Source organism: Oncorhynchus kisutch, unplaced genomic scaffold (assembly GCF_002021735.2).
Source record: "Oncorhynchus kisutch isolate 150728-3 unplaced genomic scaffold, Okis_V2 scaffold1938, whole genome shotgun sequence".
Classification (NCBI taxonomy): Eukaryota; Metazoa; Chordata; class Actinopteri; order Salmoniformes; family Salmonidae; genus Oncorhynchus; species Oncorhynchus kisutch.
In genome coordinates, this window is record NW_022263883.1 from 15,001 (window position 1) to 40,098 (window position 25,098).

A 25,098-nucleotide genomic window follows, 5' to 3' on the forward strand; every position below is an offset into this window, starting at 1 on the left:
TTAGTATGTTTCATGTAACTGTCATACTGTTAGTATGTTTCATGTAACTGTCATACCGTTAGTATGTTTCATGTAACTGTCATACCGTTAGTATGTTTCATGTAACTGTCATACTGTTAGTATGTTTCATGTAACTGTCATACTGTTAGTATGTTTCATGTAACTGTCATACTGTTAGTATGTTTCATGTAACTGTCATACTGTTAGTATGTTTCATGTAACTGTCATACTGTTAGTATGTTTCATGGACCTGTCATACTGTTAGTATGTTTCATGTAACTGTCATACTGTTAGTATGTTTCATGTAACTGTCATACCGTTAGTATGTTTCATGTAACTGTTATACTGTTAGTATGTTTCATGTAACTGTCATACTGTTAGTATGTTTCATGTTACTGTTAGTATGTTTCATGTAACTGTCATACTGTTAGTATGTTTCATGGACCTGTCATACTGTTAGTATGTTTCATGTTACTGTTAGTATGTTTCATGTAACTGTCATACTGTTAGTATGTTTCATGTTACTGTTAGTATGTTTCATGTAACTGTCATACTGTTAGTATGTTTCATGTAACTGTCATACCGTTAGTATGTTTCATGTAACTGTTATACTGTTAGTATGTTTCATGTAACTGTCATACTGTTAGTATGTTTCATGTAACTGTCATACTGTTAGTATGTTTCATGTAACTGTCATACCGTTAGTATGTTTCATGTAACTGTTATACTGTTAGTATGTTTCATGTAACTGTCATACTGTTAGTATGTTTCATGTTACTGTTAGTATGTTTCATGTAACTGTCATACTGTTAGTATGTTTCATGTAACTGTCATACCGTTAGTATGTTTCATGTAACTGTTATACTGTTAGTATGTTTCATGTAACTGTCATACTGTTAGTATGTTTCATGTAACTGTCATACTGTTAGTATGTTTCATGTAACTGTCATACCGTTAGTATGTTTCATGTAACTGTTATACTGTTAGTATGTTTCATGTAACTGTCATACTGTTAGTATGTTTCATGTTACTGTTAGTATGTTTCATGTAACTGTCATACTGTTAGTATGTTTCATGGACCTGTCATACTGTTAGTATGTTTCATGTTACTGTTAGTATGTTTCATGTAACTGTCATACTGTTAGTATGTTTCATGTTACTGTTAGTATGTTTCATGTAACTGTCATACTGTTAGTATGTTTCATGTAACTGTCATACCGTTAGTATGTTTCATGTAACTGTTATACTGTTAGTATGTTTCATGTAACTGTCATACTGTTAGTATGTTTCATGTAACTGTCATACTGTTAGTATGTTTCATGGACCTGTCATACTGTTAGTATGTTTCATGTAACTGTCATACTGTTAGTATGTTTCATGTAACTGTCATACCGTTAGTATGTTTCATGTAACTGTTATACTGTTAGTATGTTTCATGTAACTGTCATACTGTTAGTATGTTTCATGTTACTTTTAGTATGTTTCATGTAACTGTCATACTGTTAGTATGTTTCATGGACCTGTCATACTGTTAGTATGTTTCATGTTACTGTTAGTATGTTTCATGTAACTGTCATACTGTTAGTATGTTTCATGGACCTGTCATACTGTTAGTATGTTTCATGTAACTGTCATACTGTTAGTATGTTTCATGGACCTGTCATACTGTTAGTATGTTTCATGTAACTGTCATACTGTTAGTATGTTTCATGTAACTGTCATACTGTTAGTATGTTTCATGTAACTGTCATACTATTAGTATGTTTCATGTAACTGTCATACTGTTAGTATGTTTCATGTAACTGTCATACTGTTAGTATGTTTTATGTAACTGTCGTAACTGTTAGTATGTTTCATGTAACTGTCATACCGTTAGTATGTTTCATGTAACTGTCATACTGTTAGTATGTTTCATGTAACTGTCATACTGTTAGTATGTTTCATGTTACTGTTAGCATGTTTCATGTAACTGTCATACTGTTAGTATGTTTCATGTAACTGTCATACTGTTAGTATGTTTCATGTAACTGTCATACTGTTAGTATGTTTCATGTAACTGTCATACTGTTAGTATGTTTCATGGACCTGTCATACTGTTAGTATGTTTCATGTAACTGTCATACTGTTAGTATGTTTCATGTAACTGTCATACCGTTAGTATGTTTCATGTAACTGTTATACTGTTAGTATGTTTCATGTAACTGTCATACTGTTAGTATGTTTCATGTTACTGTTAGTATGTTTCATGTAACTGTCATACTGTTAGTATGTTTCATGGACCTGTCATACTGTTAGTATGTTTCATGTTACTGTTAGTATGTTTCATGTAACTGTCATACTGTTAGTATGTTTCATGGACCTGTCATACTGTTAGTATGTTTCATGTAACTGTCATACTGTTAGTATGTTTCATGGACCTGTCATACTGTTAGTATGTTTCATGTAACTGTCATACTGTTAGTATGTTTCATGTAACTGTCATACTGTTAGTATGTTTCATGTAACTGTCATACTATTAGTATGTTTCATGTAACTGTCATACTGTTAGTATGTTTCATGTAACTGTCATACCGTTAGTATGTTTCATGTAACTGTTATACTGTTAGTATGTTTCATGTAACTGTCATACTGTTAGTATGTTTCATGTTACTGTTAGTATGTTTCATGTAACTGTCATACTGTTAGTATGTTTCATGGACCTGTCATACTGTTAGTATGTTTCATGTTACTGTTAGTATGTTTCATGTAACTGTCATACTGTTAGTATGTTTCATGGACCTGTCATACTGTTAGTATGTTTCATGTAACTGTCATACTGTTAGTATGTTTCATGGACCTGTCATACTGTTAGTATGTTTCATGTAACTGTCATACTGTTAGTATGTTTCATGTAACTGTCATACTGTTAGTATGTTTCATGTAACTGTCATACTATTAGTATGTTTCATGTAACTGTCATACTGTTAGTATGTTTCATGTAACTGTCATACTGTTAGTATGTTTTATGTAACTGTCGTAACTGTTAGTATGTTTCATGTAACTGTCATACCGTTAGTATGTTTCATGTAACTGTCATACTGTTAGTATGTTTCATGTAACTGTCATACTGTTAGTATGTTTCATGTTACTGTTAGCATGTTTCATGTAACTGTCATACTGTTAGTATGTTTCATGTAACTGTTATACTATTAGTATGTTTCATGTAACTGTCATACTGTTAGTATGTTTCATGTAACTGTCATACTGTTAGTATGTTTCATGTAACTGTCATACTGTTAGTATGTTTCATGTAACTGTTAGTATGTTTCATGTAACTGTCATACTGTTAGTATGTTTCATGTAACTGTCATACCGTTAGTATGTTTCATGTAACTGTCATACTGTTAGTATGTTTCATGTAACTGTTAGTATGTTTCATGTAACTGTCATACTGTTAGTATGTTTCATGTAACTGTCATACTGTTAGTATGTTTCATGTAACTGTCATACGGTTAGTATGTTTCATGTAACTGTCATACTGTTAGTATGTTTCATGTAACTGTCATACTGTTAGTATGTTTCATGTAACTGTCATACCGTTAGCATGTTTCATGTTACTGTTATACTGTTAGTATGTTTCATGTTACTGTTAGTATGTTTCATGTAACTGTCATACTGTTAGTATGTTTCATGTAACTGTCATACTGTTAGTATGTTTCATGTAACTGTCATACGGTTAGTATGTTTCATGTAACTGTCATACTGTTAGTATGTTTCATGTAACTGTCATACTGTTAGTATGTTTCATGTAACTGTCATACCGTTAGTATGTTTCATGTTACTGTTATACTGTTAGTATGTTTCATGTTACTGTTAGTATGTTTCATGTAACTGTCATACTGTTAGTATGTTTCATGTAACTGTCATACTGTTAGTATGTTTCATGTAACTGTCATACCGTTAGTATGTTTCATGTAACTGTCATACTGTTAGTATGTTTCATGTAACTGTCATACTGTTAGTATGTTTCATGTAACTGTCATACTGTTAGTATGTTTCATGTAACTGTCATACTGTTAGTATGTTTCATGTAACTGTCATACTGTTAGTATGTTTCATGTTACTGTTAGTATGTTTCATGTAACTGTCATACTGTTAGCATGTTTCATGTAACTGTTATACTATTAGTATGTTTCATGTAACTGTCATACTGTTAGTATGTTTCATGTAACGGTCATACTGTTAGTATGTTTCATGTAACTGTCATACTGTTAGTATGTTTCATGTAACTGTCGTAACTGTTGGTATGTTTCATGTAACTGTCATACTGTTAGTATGTTTCATGTAACTGTCATACTGTTAGTATGTTTCATGTAACTGTCATACTGTTAGTATGTTTCATGTAACTGTTATACTATTAGTATGTTTCATGTAACTGTCATACTGTTAGTATGTTTCATGTAACTGTTAGTATGTTTCATGTAACTGTCATACTGTTAGTATGTTTCATGTAACTGTTAGTATGTTTCATGTAACTGTCATACTGTTAGTATGTTTCATGTAACTGTCATACTGTTAGTATGTTTCATGTAACATGTAATTGTTGGTGTTTTTTAATGTAACATGCTTTCTGTACGCAAAGTACATTTCTGTGAACAACAGACAATAAAAGTATATCTAATCTAATCTAACTAGGATTGGCAATCCCGGGCGGCCACACCCATCGACAGGTGTCCCTCAACGACTACTTGGATGCCATCGAAGCTCCTAAGGGCCCGGGAGAGCGGCCCCTGGGCGCGACGTCACCCAAGCTGAGGTCCAGTTTCCCGACGAACACACGACTCAGCGCCATGCTGCATATAGACTCTGATGAAGACGAGGAGGCAGGGCCGTCCAGGGACCATCCACCACATGACAGGAAGCCCTTGCTGCCATTGGCCAATGGGGTTCAGGCTGGGGTTGGGAAGGGAGCTGCCTCTTCAGAACAGGGCCTGGGGAAACAAGAGAAAGAGGGGACAGAGGCAAACAGGGGAGAGGTTGAGGGAGCACAAGGGACAAAAGCTGGGACAGGGGTTGGAGATGGAGATGGAGATGGGGATGGAGATGGAGATGGAGCTGGAGATGGAGATGGGGACGGAGCTGGAGATGGGGCTGGATCTGGGGATGGGGCTGGATCTGGGGATGGGGATGGGGCTGGATCTGGAGATGGGGCTGGATATGGGGATGGGGCTGGATCTGGGGATGGAGCTGGATCTGGGGATGGAGCTGGAGATGGGGCTGGAGCTGGAGATGGGGCTGGATCTGGAGATGGGGATGGAGCTGGGGATGGGGCTGGATCTGGGGATGGAGCTGGAGATGGGGCTGGAGCTGGAGATGGGGATGGAGCTGGAGATGGGGCTGGATCTGGAGCTGGATCCATGGCTGTGGTTGGCTCTCTAACTATAGCCAGACCTGGGGTTGGAGCTGGATCCAGGGCTGTGGTTGGCTCTCTAACTATAGCCAGACCTGGGGTTGGAGCTGAGGCCAGACCTGTATCTGTGGTTGGTCCTGGGGCTGGAGCTGTGGCTCCTCTATCTCCAATACCTGAGACGAATACTGCAGTGCAGAAGGTGTCAGAGGACGCTGTGGCAGCCAGGACTGAGACCAGTCGGCAACCAACGATCTCAGGGGCCACAGCAGCCCAGGAGCCCCTCAGGAACTCACTGCCTGCTGTTCTGAAGACATCCACTACTCAGGTGAGTGATGCTGTCAGACCAGGGCCTGGCCACGCCCACCTCCTAACAGAACGCTCTACCACATGTATTTTACTGTACCAGGGCCTGGCCACGCCCACCTCCTAACAGAACGCTCTACCACATGTATTTTACTGTACCAGGGCCTGGCCACGCCCACCTCCTAACAGAACGCTCTACCACATGTATTTTACTGTACCAGGGCCTGGCCACGCCCACCTCCTAACAGAACGCTCTACCACATGTATTTTACTGTACCAGGGTCTGGCCACGCCCACCTCCTAACAGAACGCTCTACCACATGTATTTTACTGTACCAGGGCCTGGCCACGCCCACCTCCTAACAGAACGCTCTACCACATGTATTTTACTGTACCAGGGTCTGGCCACGCCCACCTCCTAACAGAACGCTCTACCACATGTATTTTACTGTACCAGGGCCTGGCCACGCCCACCTCCTAACAGAACGCTCTACCACATGTATTTTACTGTACCAGGCCTGGCCACGCCCACCTCCTAACAGAATGCTCTACCACATGTATTTTACTGTACCAGGGTCTGGCCACGCCCACCTCCTAACAGAACGCTCTACCACATGTATTTTACTGTACCAGGGTCTGGCCACGCCCACCTCCTAACAGAACGCTCTACCACATGTATTTTACTGTACCAGGGCCTGGCCACGCCCACCTCCTAACAGAACGCTCTACCACATGTATTTTACTGTACCAGGGTCTGGCCACGCCCACCTCCTAACAGAACGCTCTACCACATGTATTTTACTGTACCAGGGTCTGGCCACGCCCACCTCCTAACAGAACGCTCTACCACATGTATTTTACTGTACCAGGGTCTGGCCACGCCCACCTCCTAACAGAACGCTCTACCACATGTATTTTACTGTACATTTCAACTTTAGGTTCATCTAAATGTGTTCATATCTTAGTGATGAAGGATAAATGTGTTCATATCTTAGTGATGAAGGATAAATGTGTTCATATCTTAGTGATGAAGGATACATGTGTTCATATCTTAGTGATGAAGGATAAATGTGTTCATATCTTAGTGATGAAGAATAAATGTGTTCATATCTTAGCGATGAAGGATAATGTGTTAATATCTTAGTGATGAAGGATAAATGTGTTCATATCTTAGTGATGAAGTATAAATGTGTTCATATCTTAGTGATGAAGGATAAATGTGTTCATATCTTAGTGATGAAGGATAAATGTGTTAATATCTTAGTGATGAAGGATACATGTGTTCATATCTTAGTGATGAAGTATAAATGTGTTAATATCTTAGCGATGAAGGATAAATGTGTTAATATCTTAGTGATGAAGGATAAATGTGTTCATATCTTAGTGATGAAGGATACATGTGTTCATATCTTAGTGATGAAGGATAAATGTGTTCATATCTTAGTGATGAAGTATACATGTGTTCATATCTTAGTGATGAAGGCTACATGTGTTCATATCTTAGTGATGAAGGATACATGTGTTCATATCTTAGTGATGAAGGCTACATGTGTTCATATCTTAGTGATGAAGGATAAATGTGTTCATATCTTAGTGATGAAGGATACATGTGTTCATATCTTAGTGATGAAGGCTACATGTGTTCATATCTTAGTGATGAAGGATAAATGTGTTCATATCTTAGTGATGAAGGATACATGTGTTCATATCTTAGTGATGAAGGCTACATGTGTTCATATCTTAGTGATGAAGGATACATGTGTTCATATCTTAGTGATGAAGGCTACATGTGTTCATATCTTAGTGATGAAGGCTACATGTGTTCATATCTTAGTGATGAAGGATAAATGTGTTCATATCTTAGTGATGAAGGATACATGTGTTCATATCTTAGTGATGAAGGATACATGTGTTCATATCTTAGTGATGAAGGATACATGTGTTCATATCTTAGTGATGAAGACTACATGTGTTCATATCTTAGTGATGAAGGATAAATGTGTTCATATCTTAGTGATGAAGGCTACATGTGTTCATATCTTAGTGATGAAGGATACATGTGTTCATATCTTAGTGATGAAGGATACATGTGTTCATATCTTAGTGATGAAGGATACATGTGTTCATATCTTAGTGATGAAGGATACATGTGTTCATATCTTAGTGATGAAGGATAAATGTGTTCATATCTTAGTGATGAAGGATACATGTGTTCATATCTTAGTGATGAAGGATACATGTGTTCATATCTTAGTGATGAAGGATACATGTGTTCATATCTTAGTGATGAAGGATACATGTGTTCATATCTTAGTGATGAAGGCTACATGTGTTCATATCTTAGTGATGAAGGATACATGTGTTCATATCTTAGTGATGAAGGATACATGTGTTCATATCTTAGTGATGAAGGATACATGTGTTCATATCTTAGTGATGAAGGATACATGTGTTCATATCTTAGTGATGAAGGCTACATGTGTTCATATCTTAGTGATGAAGGCTACATGTGTTCATATCTTAGTGATGAAGGATACATGTGTTCATATCTTAGTGATGAAGGATAAATGTGTTCATATCTTAGTGATGAAGACTACATGTGTTCATATCTTAGTGATGAAGGATACATGTGTTCATATCTTAGTGATGAAGACTACATGTGTTCATATCTTAGTGATGAAGGATACATGCCAAAGTTTATCAATAAAGATACTCTGCTCTATTTTCAGAAGAGACGGAAGGAAGAGGAAATGGCGCCCAAGGCTGAGGAGGAAGGGGCGGAGTCATCCAGTGAAGGAGCAAGTGCCATTGCAGCCTCCCCGACGACCAGTAGCGTTGCCGACCAGGGGGGCGGGGCCTCTGGCTCTGATGTCACAGGAGCAAGGACCGCCAGCGCAGCAGCCAATGAGGAAGAAGAGGGTGGGGAGATCTGGCAGAGGAGGTCCATGCAGGCGTCTGGAGGCGTGTCTCAGGAGGAGGGGGCGCGGTCTTCTGAAGCGAGTGGGCCAATCGACTCTTCTCAGAGGGTCTCTGAGGAGGGCAGCGAGGCAGGAGGTGAGAGACAGGACACAGCAACCCAGAGTAAAAGTAAAAGTACACAAATGTGTGTGCAGTACACGATTTTGTATACAGTGCATTTCAATCCCAGATAAAAACAGTCAATTACTTAAGCCAGAAACGATAGCAGGGAGGTTGGGTGGGGAGGTTGGTTGGGGAGGATGGGTGGGGAGGTTGGTTGGGGAGGATGGGTGGGGAGGTTGGTTGGGGAGAATGGGTGGGGAGGATGGGTGGGGAGGTTGGTTGGGGAGGATGGGTGGGGAGGTTGGTTGGGGAGGATGGGTGGGGAGGTTGGTTGGGGAGGATGGATGGGGAGGTTGGTTGGGGAGGATGGGTGGTGGGGTTGGTTGGGGAGGATGGGTGGGGAGGTTGGTTGGGGAGGATGGGTGGTGGGGGGGGGGTATAACATAATGTGTGTCAGACACACAAACTGCATTGTAAAAAGTCTGTGACTTTTCCGAGTGCCTGTCACACATTTTAGAGAAGTAATTTGTGTCTATTTCACAGTAAGCTGTGACAGTGAGTTGACCCTACCCGGTTAGGTCTGTCTTTGGCTCCCATGACCCAAGCTCAAAAACATCTGTTTTAAAGTCAATGACGGCGCTAGTTTAACATAGTTGACCTGCCACAGGTTTGTGTCTTCAGAGGCATGTTGGAATGTTCAGGGGGACACTTGTTCATGGTCCTTCCATAGAGGTTGATGTGCATCTACAATATCTTCTGTGACATTTTGTCCAGAGTGATGTTTCTGCTCCATGGTCATACAGTACAGTACCACGGAGGGATTGACCCGGTTCAGGACGAGGAAAGAAACATCCTTAAATCCTCTAAAAAGAAAGAACAAGAACAAAAGGATTAAAAACGTGAAAAAGCCCCAGTATAATTCACTTGATGTTTATTAACGTTGATTGTTGTCAGATTATGTCGGTCTTTTTAATGTTTAATGTTTTAATGTCTTTCTCTCTGGTTTGCATGACACAGTGAGGTTCTAATGTCTTTCCCTCTGGTCTGCATGACACAGTGAGGTTCTAATGTCTTTCCCTCTGGTCTGCATGACACAGTGAGGTTCTAATGTCTTTCACTCTGGTTTACATGACACAGTGAGGTTCTAATGTCTTTCACTCTGGTCTGCATGACACAGTGTGTTCTAATGTCTTTCACTCTGGTTTACATGACACAGTGAGGTTCTAATGTCTTTCCCTCTGGTCTGCATGACACAGTGAGGTTCTAATGTCTTTCCCTCTGGTCTGCATGACACAGTGAGGTTCTAATGTCTTTCCCTCTGGTCTGCATGACACAGTGAGGTTCTAATGTCTTTCCCTCTGGTCTGCATGACACAGTGAGGTTCTAATGTCTTTCACTCTGGTTTACATGACACAGTGAGGTTCTAATGTGTTTCACTCTGGTTTGCATGACACAGTGAGGTTCTAATGTCTTTCCCTCTGGTCTGCATGACACAGTGAGGTTCTAATGTCTTTCCCTCTGGTTTACATGACACAGTGAGGTTCTAATGTCTTTCCCTCTGGTCTGCATGACACAGTGAGGTTCTAATGTCTTTCCCTCTGGTTTACATGACACAGTGAGGTTCTAATGTCTTTCCCTCTGGTCTGCATGACACAGTGAGGTTCTAATGTCTTTCCCTCTGGTCTGCATGACACAGTGAGATTCTAATGTCTTTCACTCTGGTTTACATGACACAGTGAGGTTCTAATGTCTTTCACTCTGGTTTACATGACACAGTGAGGTTCTAATGTCTTTCCCTCTGGTCTGCATGACACAGTGAGGTTCTAATGTCTTTCCCTCTGGTCTGCATGACACAGTGAGGTTCTAATGTCTTTCCCTCTGGTTTACATGACACAGTGTGTTCTAATGTCTTTCCCTCTGGTCTGCATGACACAGTGAGGTTCTAATGTCTTTCACTCTGGTTTACATGACACAGTGAGGTTCTAATGTGTGTTTGAGTGTGCGTGTGCACTCGTGTGTTTAATCTGTATTCTGTTCAGGAGCCACAGTGTGTTTAAATGTCTTTCTCTCTCCTCATCTTGTCCAGGGGCCACAGTGTGTTTAAATGTGTGTTTGAGTGTGCGTGTGCACTCGTGTGTTTAATCTGTATTCTGTTTAGGAGCCACAGTGTGTTTAAATGTCTTTCTCTCTCCTCATCTTGTCCAGGGGCCACAGTGTGTTTAAATGTCTTTCTCTCTCCTCATCTTGTCCAGGGGCCACAGTGTGTTTAAATGTCTTCCTCTCTCCTCATCTTGTCCAGGGGCCACAGTGTGTTTAAATGTGTTCCTCTCTTCTCATCTTGTCAAGGGGCCACGGTGTGTTTAAATGTGTTCCTCTCTTCTCATCTTGTCCAGGGACCACAGTGTGTTTAAATGTCTTCCTCTCTCCTCATCTTGTCCAGGGGCCACAGGTCAAGTCAACGGTCACCAGTCCGTCCGCTCCCTGCCCTCTGTCCGTCACGACATGGGTCGCTACCAGAGAGTAGATGAGCCACTTCCTCCCAGTGAGTAGTGTGTGTTTCTCAGGGAGGAAGAGAAAGATTGAAATCCTGATCATGTCAGTTGACCGACTCATAATCTGACATGGTAGAATTTATACAATTAGTAATAATATTAGAATTAGTGGTTGACTTATTTCAGTGTGTCATATACACTGAGTGTACAAAACATTAGGAACACCTTCATGATATTTGTGTTGCAACCACTTTTCCCCTCAGAACAGCCTCACTGTGTTGGGGCCTGGACTCTACAAGGTGTGGAAAGCGTTCCACAGAGATGCTGGCTCATGATGACTCCAATGCTTCCCACAGTTGTATCAAGTTGTCTGGATGTCCTTTGGGTGGGGGACCATTTTTGATACACGTGGGAATCTGTTGAGCGTGAAAAACCCAGCAGCATGCTGGACACATTCAAACCAATGCGACTGGCACCTACTACCCTGTTTATAGTCACTTAAATATATTGTCTTGCCCATTCACCCTCTAAATGACACACACACACAATCCATGTTCCAATTGTCTCAAGGCTTAAACATCCTTCTTTAACCTGTCTCCTCCTCTTCATCTACACTGACTGAAGTGGATTTAACAAGTGACATCAATAAGGGATCATAACTTTAACCCTTGATTCACCTGGTCAGTCTATGTCATGGAAAGAGCAGGTGTTCCTAATGTTTTGTCCACTCAGTGCATATGATATATTTGCCTTGCTGACTGGGAGGCCCGTATAGACAGTCACAGTCGTGTGTTCTGTGTGTTTCAGACTGGGAGGCCCGTATAGACAGTCACAGTCGTGTGTTCTATGTGTTTCAGACTGGGAGGCCCGTATAGACAGTCACAGTCGTGTGTTCTATGTGTTTCAGACTGGGAGGCCCGTATAGACAGTCACAGTCGTGTGTTCTATGTGTTTCAGACTGGGAGGCCCGTATAGACAGTCACAGTCGTGTGTTCTATGTGTTTCAGACTGGGAGGCCCGTATAGACAGTCACAGTCGTGTGTTCTGTGTGTTTCAGACTGGGAGGCCCGTATAGACAGTCACAGTCGTGTGTTCTATGTGTTTCAGACTGGGAGGCCCGTATAGACAGTCACAGTCGTGTGTTCTATGTGTTTCAGACTGGGAGGCCCGTATAGACAGTCACAGTCGTGTGTTCTATGTGTTTCAGACTGGGAGGCCCGTATAGACAGTCACAGTCGTGTGTTCTATGTGTTTCAGACTGGGAGGCCCGTATAGACAGTCACAGTCGTGTGTTCTATGTGGACCATGTGAACCGCACCACCACCTGGCAGAGACCCACCGCGCCTCCAGCACCGCAGCTCCTCCAGAGGTCCAACAGCATACAGCAGATGGAACAGCTCAACCACAGGTTACAACCAGCACACACACTTATCATGTATCTATACACACACACACTTATCATGTATCTATACACACACACTCATCATGTATCTATACACACACACTTATCATGTATCTATACACACACACTTATCATGTATCTATACACACACACTTATCATGTATCTATACACACACACTTATCATGTATCTATACACACACACTTATCATGTATCTATACACACACACACTTATCATGTATCTATACACACACACTTATCATGTATCTATACACACACACTTATCATGTATCTATACACACACACTTATCATGTATCTACACACACACACACTTATCATTATCTATACACACACACTTATCATGTATCTATACACACACACTTATCATGTATCTATACACACACACTTATCATGTATCTATACACACACACTTATCATGTATCTACACACACACACACACTTATCATGTATCTATACACACACACTTATCATGTATCTATACACACACACTTATCATGTATCTATACACACACACTTATCATGTATCTATACACACACACTCATCATGTATCTAAACACACACACTCATCATGTATCTATACACACACACTCATCATGTATCTATACACACACACTTATCATGTATCTATACACACACACTTATCATGTATCTATACACACACACTTATCATGTATCTATACACACACACTCATCATGTATCTATACACACACACTCATCATGTATCTATACACACACACTCATCATGTATCTATACACACACACTTATCATGTATCTATACACACACACTTATCATGTATCTATACACACACACACTTATCATGTATCTATACACACACACTTATCATGTATCTATACACACACACTCATCATGTATCTATACACGCACACACTTATCATGTATCTATACACACACACTTATCATGTATCTATACACACACACTTATCATGTATCTATACACACACACACTTATCATGTATCTATACACACACACTCATCATGTATCTATACACACACACTTATCATGTATCTATACACACACACTTATCATGTATCTATACACACACACTCATCATGTATCTATACACACACACTTATCATGTATCTATACACACACACTTATCATGTATCTATACACACACACTCATCATGTATCTATACACGCACACACTTATCATGTATCTATACACACACACTTATCATGTATCTATACACACACACTTATCATGTATCTATACACACACACACTTATCATGTATCTATACACACACACTCATCATGTATCTATACACACACACTTATCATGTATCTATACACACACACTTATCATGTATCTATACACACACACTTATCATGTATCTATACACACATACACTTATCATGTATCTATACACTCACACTTATCATGTATCTACACACACACACTCATCATGTATCTATACACACACACTTATCATGTATCTATACACACACACTCATCATGTATCTATACACACACACTCATCATGTATCTAGACACACACACTTATCATGTATCTATACACACACACTTATCATGTATCTATACACACACACTCATCATGTATCTACACACACACACTTATCATGTATCTATACACACACACTTATCATGTATCTATACACACACACTCATCATGTATCTATACACACACACTCATCATGTATCTATACACACACACTCATCATGTATCTATACACACACACTCATCATGTATCTATACACACACACTTATCATGTATCTATACACACACACTTATCATGTATCTATACACACACACTCATCATGTATCTATACACACACACTTATCATGTATCTATACACACACACTCATCATGTATCTATACACACACACTCATCATGTATCTATACACACACACTCATCATGTATCTATACACACACACTCATCATGTATCTATACACACACACTTATCATGTATCTATACACACACACTTATCATGTATCTATACACACACACTTATCATGTATCTATACACACACACTCATCATGTATCTATACACACACACTTATCATGTATCTATACACACACACTTATCATGTATCTATACACACACACACTTATCATGTATCTATACACACACACTTATCATGTATCTATACACACACACTCATCATGTATCTATACACGCACACACTTATCATGTATCTATACGCACACACTTATCATGTATCTATACGCACACACTTATCATGTATCTATACACACACACACTTATCATGTATCTATACACACACACTCATCATGTATCTATACACACACACTTATCATGTATCTATACACACACACTTATCATGTATCTATACACACACACACTTATCATGTATCTATACACTCACACTTATCATGTATCTACACACACACACTCATCATGTATCTATACACACACACTTATCATGTATCTATACACACACACTCATCATGTATCTATACACACACACTCATCATGTATCTAGACACACACACTTATTATGTATCTATACACACACACTTATCATGTATCTATACACACACACTCATCATGTATCTACACACACACACTTATCATGTATCTATACACACACACTCATCATGTATCTACACACACACACTTATCATGTATCTATACACACACACTTATCATGTATCTATACACACACACTTATCATGTATCTATACACACACACGTATCATGTATCTATACACACACACTTATCATGTATCTATACACACACACGTATCATGTATCTATACACACACACTTATCATGTATCTATACACACACACTTATCATGTATCTATACACACACACTTATCATGTATCTAGACACACACACTTATCATGTATCTATACACACACACTTATCATGTATCTATACACACACACTTATCATGTATCTATACACACACACTCATCATGTATCTATACACACACACTTATCATGTATCTATACACACACACTTATCATGTATCTATACACACACACTTATCATGTATCTAGACACACACACACTTATCATGTATCTAGACACACACACACTTATCATGTATCTAGACACACACACACTTATCATGTATCTATACACACACACTTATCATGTATCTATACACACACACTTATCATGTATCTATACACACACACACTTATCATGTATCTACACACACACACTTATCATGTATCTATACACACACACTTATCATGTATCTATACACACACACACTTATCATGTATCTATACACACACACACTTATCATGTATCTATACACACACACTTATCATGTATCTATACACACACACTTATCATGTATCTATACACACACACTTATCATGTATCTAGACACACACACTTATCATGTATCTATACACACACACTTATCATGTATCTAGACACACACACACTTATCATGTATCTAGACACACACACTTATCATGTATCTATACACACACACTTATCATGTATCTATACACACACACTTATCATGTATCTAGACACACACACTTATCATGTATCTAGACACACACACTTATCATGTATCTATACACACACACTTATCATGTATCTATACACACACACTTATCATGTATCTATACACACACACTTATCATGTATCTATACACACACACACTTATCATGTATCTATACACACACACTTATCATGTATCTATACACACACACTTATCATGTATCTAGACACACACACTTATCATGTATCTAGACACACACACTTATCATGTATCTATACACACACACTTATCATGTATCTATACACACACACTTATCATGTATCTATACACACACACTTATCATGTTTCTAGACACACACACACTTATCATGTATCTATACACACACACTTATCATGTATCTATACACACACACTTATCATGTATCTATACACACACACACTTATCATGTATCTATACACACACACTTATCATGTATCTATACACACACACTTATCATGTATCTATACACACACACCCTTTTCATGTATCTATACACACACACTTATCATGTATCTATACACACACACACTTATCATGTATCTATACACACACACTTATCATGTATCTAGACACACACACTTATCATGTATCTATACACACACACTTATCATGTATCTAGACACACACACACTTATCATGTATCTATACACACACACTTATCATGTATCTAGACACACACACTTATCATGTATCTATACACACACACACTTATCATGTATCTATACACACACACTTATCATGTATCTATACACACACACTTATCATGTATCTAGACACACACACTTATCATGTATCTACACACACACTTATCATGTATCTACACACACACTTATCATGTATCTATACACACACACTTATCATGTATCTATACACACACACACTTATCATGTATCTATACACACACACACTTATCATGTATCTATACACACACACACACACACACACACACACACACCACTTATCATGTATCTAGACACACACACTTATCATGTATCTATACACACACACTTATCATGTATCTATACACACACACTTATCATGTATCTATACACACACACTTATCATGTATCTATACACACACACACTTATCATGTATCTATACACACACACTTATCATGTATCTAGACACACACACACTTATCATGTATCTATACACACACACACTTATCATGTATCTATACACACACACTTATCATGTATCTATACACACACACACTTATCATGTATCTATACACACACACTTATCATGTATCTAGACACACACACACTTATCATGTATCTATACACACACACTTATCATGTATCTATACACACACACTTATCATGTATCTATACACACACACTTATCATGTATCTATACACACACACTTATCATGTATCTAGACACACACACACTTATCATGTATCTATACACACACACTTATCATGTATCTATACACACACACTTATCATGTATCTAGACACACACACTTATCATGTATCTATACACACACACTTATCATGAATCTATACACACACACTTATCATGTATCTATACACACACACTTATCATGTATCTATACACACACACTTATCATGTATCTATACACACACACTTATCATGTATCTATACACACACACTTATCATGTATCTATACACACACACACTTATCATGTATCTATACACACACACTTATCATGTATCTATACACACACACACTTATCATGTATCTATACACACACACTTATCATGTATCTAGACACACACACACTTATCATGTATCTATACACACACACTTATCATGTATCTATACACACACACTTATCATGTATCTATACACACACACTTATCATGTATCTATACACACACACTTATCATGTATCTAGACACACACACACTTATCATGTATCTATACACACACACTTATCATGTATCTATACACACATACTTATCATGTATCTAGACACACACACTTATCATGTATCTATACACACACACTTATCATGAATCTATACACACACACTTATCATGTATCTATACACACACACTTATCATGTATCTATACACACACACTTATCATGTATCTATACACACACACTTATCATGTAGCTATACACACACACTTATCATGTATCTACACACACACACTTATCATGTATCTATACACACACACTTATCATGTATCTATACACACACACTTATCATGTATCTATACACACACACTTATCATGTATCTACACACACACACTTATCATGTATCTATACACACACACTTATCATGTATCTATACACACACACTTATCATGTATCTATACACACACACTTATCATGTATCTATACACACACACTTATCATGTATCTATACACACACACTTATCATGTATCTAGACACACACACACTTATCATGTATCTATACACACACACGTATCATGTATCTATACACACACACTTATCATGTATCTATACACACACACTTATCATGTATCTAGACACACACACACTTATCATGTATCTATACACACACACTTATCATGTATCTATACACACACACTTATCATGTATCTAGACACACACACACTTATCATGTATCTAGACACACACACACTTATCATGTATCTATACACACACACTTATCATGTATCTATACACACACACTTATCATGTATCTAGACACACACACTTATCATGTATCTAGACACACACACTTATCATGTATCTAGACACACACACTTATCATGTATCTAGACACACACACTTATCATGTATCTAGACACACACACTTATCATGTATCTATACACACACACACTTATCATGTATCTATACACACACACTTATCATGTATCTAGACACACACACACTTATCATGTATCTATACACACACACTTATCATGTATCTATACACACACACACTTATCATGTATCTATACACACACACTTATCATGTATCTAGACACACACACACTTATCATGTATCTAGACACACACACACTTATCATGTATCTAGACACACACACACTTATCATGTATCTAGACACACACACACTTATCATGTATCTAGACACACACACACTTATCATGTATCTAGACACACACACACTTATAATGTATCTAGACACACACACACTTATCATGTATCCAGACACACACACACTTATCATATATCTAGACACACACACACTTATCATGTATCTAGACACACACACACTTATCATGTATCTAGACACACACACACTTATCATGTATCTAGACACACACACACATGCAGAACACACACACACTCACTCACACACACATGCAGAACACACACACACTCACTCACACACACATGCAGAACACACACACACTCACTCACACACACATGCAGAACACACACACACTCACTCACACACACACATGCAGAACACACACACACACACACACACACACACACACACACACACACACACACACACACACACACACACACACACACACACACACACACAAACTCTCTTCTATAGAGTTTGTGTTACAGTTTAGTGCCATTGCTTTTGTCTTCAGGTATCAGAGTATACGCAGGACGATGACCAATGAGAGAACAACAGAGGAGCTGACAGCTCCGCCCGAGGTGCCCACCGACGACACTGACCACCACACTATCCCAGGTAGCCAGGCTTGCAGTGCATTCTGGTCGCTGTAGTCAACTAAAGCTTGATAATAGGCCTCTAGACTTTCACTAGCCAGTATTCTGCTTGTTTAGGATGGTTTCTACTAAAACTGAACCCGGCTCTTGTTAAAGCTTTTCAAATGAAATTGTTTGGTTATTAACTTGTTGTGTGTGTGTGTGTGTGTGTGTGTGTGTGTGTGTGTGTGTGTGTGTGTGTGTGTGTGTCTCTGTGTGTGTGTCTCTGTGTGTGTGTGTGTGTGTGTGTGTTGTCAGAGTATCGTCGTGATGGTGTGGTGACTCCAGATAGCTCTCGGTCTCGTCTCAGTCTGCTCCTCCAGTCTCCCAGCGCTAAGTTCCTGACCAGCCCTGACTTCTTCACCTTGCTGCATTCCAACCCTGTATGTTTCACACACACAAACACACACACACACACACACCTAGATTCCCCCCCCTTACTGCTCAATCAGTTAATTTCTATGACCTATATTTCTACTATTACAGTACTGTAGCTATATTTCTTCTCTCCACGTCCTCCACTCTTCCCCTCTCCACTCTTCCCCTCTCCTCTCCTCCCCTCTCCACTCCTCTCCCACCCTCCTCTCCTACCCTCTTCTCTCCACTCCCACCCTCCTCACCCCCTCCTCTCCCCTCTTCTCTCCTCTTCTCTCCCACACTCCTATCCTCTTTCTCTCCCCCCTCCCCTCCTCTCCTCTCCCACCCTCCTATTCTCTCCTCTCCCCCCCTCCTCCCATCTCCTCTCCTCTTTTCTCCCCCCTCCTCCCATCTCCTCTCCCCTTCTCTCCTCCTCCTCTCCCACCTTCCTCTCCCTCTCCTCTCTTCTCCCACCCTCCTCCCCTCTACAATCCTCTCCCCTTCTCTCCTCTTCTCTCCCTCTCCTCTCTTCTCCCACCCTCCTCCCCTCTACAATCCTCTCCCCTTCTCTCCTCTCCTCTCCCACCTTCCTCTTCTCTCTTCTCCCACCCTCCTCCCCTCTACAATCCTCTCCCCTTCTCTCCTCTGCTCTCCCTCTCCTCTCCCTCTTCTCTCTTCTTCCACCCTCCTCCCCTCTACAATCCTCTCCCCTTCTCTCCTCTGCTCTCCCTCTCCTCTCCCACTCTCCTCTCCTCTTGTTCTCTCCCCAGAGTGCCTACCGCATGTTTACAGGTAACACCTGCCTGAAACACATGATCAGTAAGGTGCGTCGTGACACGCATCACTATGAGCGCTACCAGCACAACAGAGACCTGGTGGTTTTCCTCAACATGTTCTCCAACAAACAGCTGGAGCTGCCCCGTGGCTGGGAGCTGAAGCACGACCACACTGGCAAGGTACAGATAGACAGACAGACAGACAGACAGGTATAGAGGGAGCTCTTTTCTTTTCTCCTCCTCCATCTCTAACTCTCGCTGTCCCTCTCTCTCTCTGTCTATCTCTCTACCCTTTTCTCTCTCTGTACCCCTCTCTACTCTTCTCTCTCTCTCTGTCTCTCTCTGTACCTCTCTCTACTCTTCTCTCTCTATGTTTCTCTCTCTGTCTCTCTCTCTTTCTGTCTCTCTCTACTATTCTCTCTCTGTCTCTCTCTCTCTGTCTCTATTGGTCCCTCTCTCTACTCTTCTCTCTCTCTGTCCCTCTCTCTGGCTCTTTCTCAATTCAATTCAATTCAAGGGCTTTATTGGCATGGGAAACATGTGTTAACATTGCCAAAGCAAGTGAGGTAGACAACATACAAAGTGAATATATAAAGTGAAAAACAACAAAAATTAACAGTAAACATTACACATACAGAAGTTTCAAAACAGTAAAGACATTACAAATGTCATATTATATATATATACAGTGTTCTAACAATGTACAAATGGCTAAGGACACAAGATAAAATAAATAAGCATAAATATGGGTTGTATTTACAATGGTGTTTGTTCTTCACTGGTTGCCCTTTTCTCGTGGCAACAGGTCACACATCTTGCTGCTGTGATGGCACACTGTGGAATTTCACCCAGTAGATATGGGAGTTTTTCAAAATTGGATTTGTTTTCGAATTCTTTGTGGATCTGTGTAATCTGAGGGAAATATGTCTCTCTAATATGGTCATACATTGGGCAGGAGGTTAGGAAGTGCAGCTCAGTTTCCACCTCATTTTGTGGGCAGTGAGCACATAGCCTGTCTTCTCTTGAGAGCCATGTCTGCCTACGGCGGCCTTTCTCAATAGCAAGGCTATGCTCACTGAGTCTGTACATAGTCAAGGCTTTCCTTAATTTTGGGTCAGTCACAGTGGTCAGGTATTCTTCCACTGTGTACTCTCTGTGTAGGGCCAAATAGCATTCTAGTTTGCTCTGTTTTTTGTTAATTCTTTCCAATGTGTTAAGTAGTTATCTTTTTGTTTTCTCATGATTTGGTTGGGTCTAATTGTGCTGCTGTCCTGGGGCTCTGTAGTGTGTGTTTGTGTTTGTGAACAGAGCCCCAGGACCAGCTTGCTTAGGGGACTCTTCTCCAGGTTCATCTCTCTGTAGGTGATGGCTTTGTTATGGAAGGTTTGTGAATCGCTTCCTTTTAGGTGGTTGTAGAATTTAACAGCTCTTTTCTGGATTTTGATAATTAGTGGGTATCGGCCTAATTCTGCTCTGCATGCATTATTTGGTGTTCTACGTTGTACACGGAGGATATTTTTGCAGAATTCTGCGTGCAGAGTCTCAATTGGTGTTTGTCCCATTTTGTGAAGTCTTGGTTGGTGAGCGGACCCCAGACCTCACAACCATAAAGGGCAATGGGCTCTATGACTGATTCAAGTATTTTTAGCCAAATCCTAATTGGTATGTTGAAATTTAATGTTTCTTTGATGGCATAGAATGCCCTTCTTGCCTTGTCTCTCAGATCGTTCACAGCTTTGTGGAAGTTACCTGTGGTGCTGATGTTTAGGCCAAGGTATGTATAGTTTTTTGTGTGCTCTAGGGCAACAGTGTCTAGATGGAATTTGTATTTGTGGTCCTGGTGACTGGACCTTTTTTGGAACACCATTATTTTGGTCTTACTGAGATTTACTGTCAGGGCCCAGGTCTGACAGAATCTGTGCATAAGATCTAGGTGCTGCTGTAGGCCCTCCTTGGTTGGTGACAGAAGCACCAGATCATCAGCAAACAGCAGACATTTGACTTCGGATTCTAGCAGGGGGAGGCCGGGTGCTGCAGACTTTTCTAGTGCCCGCGCCAATTCGTTGATATATATGTTGAAGAGGGTGGGGCTTAAGCTGCATCCCTGTTTAACCCCACGACCCTGTGTGAAGAAATGTGTGTGTTTTTTGCCAATTTTAACCGCACACTTGTTGTTTGTGTACATGGATTTTATAATGTCGTATGTTTTACCCCAACACCACTTTCCATCAGTTTGTATAGCAGACCCTCATGCCAGATTGAGTCGAAGGCTTTTTTGAAATCAACAAAGCATGAGAAGACTTTGCCTTTGTTTTGGTTTGTTTGGTTGTCAATTAGGGTGTGCAGGGTGAATACATGGTCTGTTGTACTGTAATTTGGTAAAAAGCCAATTTGACATTTGCTCAGTACATTGTTTTCATTGAGGAAATGTACGAGTCTGCTGTTAATAATAGTGCAGAGGATTTTCCCAAGGTTTCTCTCTCTGTGCGTCTCTCTCTCCACTTCTCATTCTGTCTGTCTCTCTGTCTGTCTCTCTAACTATTTTCTCTCTCTGTCTCTATCGGTCCCTCTCTCTACTCTCTCTCTCTGTCCCTCTCTCTGTGTGTGTGTCTCTCTCTCTGTTTACCAATGACCCTAACCTCTCCACTTCTCATTCTGTCTGTCTCTACAGCCTTTCTTTGTGGACCACAATGCCGGGCCACTACGTTCATCGACCCTCGGCTCCCTCTTCAGAGCAGCACACGTCCCAGCAGCCTCCTGGCCCACCGCCAGCACCTGACCAGACAACGCAGCCACAGCGCTGGCGAGTCAGCCCACAACACATGGTGAGACACACACACACATCATGGTGAGACACACACACACATCATGGTGAGACACACACACACATCATGGTGAGACACACACCACACCATGGTGAGACACACACACCATGGTGAGACACACACACACACACCATGGTGAGACACACACACACACATCATGGTAAGACACACACACACAAATCATTGTGAGACACACACACACACACACACATTGTTAGACACACACACACAAGACATGGTGAGCCACACACACACACTCGTCAGCCAACTCAACCACCTCTCTGTGCTCCAGGTGGTTGACCACCCTCGTCATTCTGGAGGAGGACCACCTGTAATGCCCCGCCCATCCAGCACCTTCACCCCGGTCAGCCGCACCCAGTACCAAGACGCAGTGCCAGTGGGTGAGTGGACACACACACACACACACACACACACACACACACACACACACACCAACACACACATAGCTCATTCTGTCCTCGACTCTTCTCTTCAGCTTACAACAACGACAAGATTGTGGCGTTTCTACGACAACCCCAATATCTTTGAGATCCTGCAGGAGAGACAGACAGAGTTTATCAGGAACCACTGGCTCAGGTCAGCAGCCTCTTCCTCCACCCTTTCTTCCCTCCTTCCTCCCCCCTCCCTCCTTCCTCCTCCTCCTCCCCCTCCCTCCCTCCTTCCTCCCCCTCCCTCCTTCCCACCCCTCCCTCCTCACTTCACTCAGAACAGTCCCTCAACCCTCACTACTAAATTCACTACTGTTGTCAACTCACTCACTATACCTCCAAGGAGTGGTTAAGGATCATTCTGTTGTTCTCCACCACAGGGAGAAGGTGCAGTTGATCCGTAATGAAGGGGCCCTCTGGTCTGGCCAGGCTGTCTGGTGATGCAGACCTGGTTATCCTCCTCAGGTGAGCTAACTGTCATACCTGTACCTGCCTCATACCTGTACCTGCTTCATACCTGCCTCATACCTGTACCTGCCTCACACCTTTACCTACATCATACCTGCCTCATACATGTACCTGCCTCATACCTGTACCTTGCCTCGTACCTCCTGCCTAATACCTGTACCTGCCTCATACTCCTCATACCTGTAACCTGCTTCATACCTGCCTCATATAACTGTAACTTAGCCTGCCTCCACCTGTACCTGCATCATACCTGCCTCATACCGTTCCCTGCCTGCCTCATACCTATACTGCCTCATACCTGTACCTGCCTCATACCTGTACCTGCCTCATACTCCTTCTCATACCTACCTGCTTCATAATACCTGTACCTGCCTCATACCTGTAGCCTGGCCTCATACCTGCCTCATACCTGTACCTGCCTCA

General features: G+C 40.7%; 1 protein-coding gene across 1 annotated transcript in view; it reads left to right on the forward strand.

The window, feature by feature from the left end:
- LOC109886433 (E3 ubiquitin-protein ligase HECW2-like) overlaps positions 1–24,093 on the forward strand; it is a gene marked incomplete at its 5' end in the record, with an annotated part of 30,138 nt that extends 6,045 nt beyond the window's left edge. The window contains 11 exon segments of the mRNA XM_031819194.1: positions 4,675–5,207; positions 5,313–5,714; positions 8,422–8,746; positions 11,154–11,255; positions 12,463–12,613; positions 19,680–19,783; positions 20,059–20,183; positions 20,928–21,113; positions 23,605–23,623; positions 23,626–23,758; positions 24,051–24,093. Of these exon segments, the coding sequence (XP_031675054.1) occupies positions 4,675–5,207; positions 5,313–5,714; positions 8,422–8,746; positions 11,154–11,255; positions 12,463–12,613; positions 19,680–19,783; positions 20,059–20,183; positions 20,928–21,113; positions 23,605–23,623; positions 23,626–23,758; positions 24,051–24,093 (2,123 nt within the window).
- Between the last annotated feature and the right edge of the window lie 1,005 nt (positions 24,094–25,098).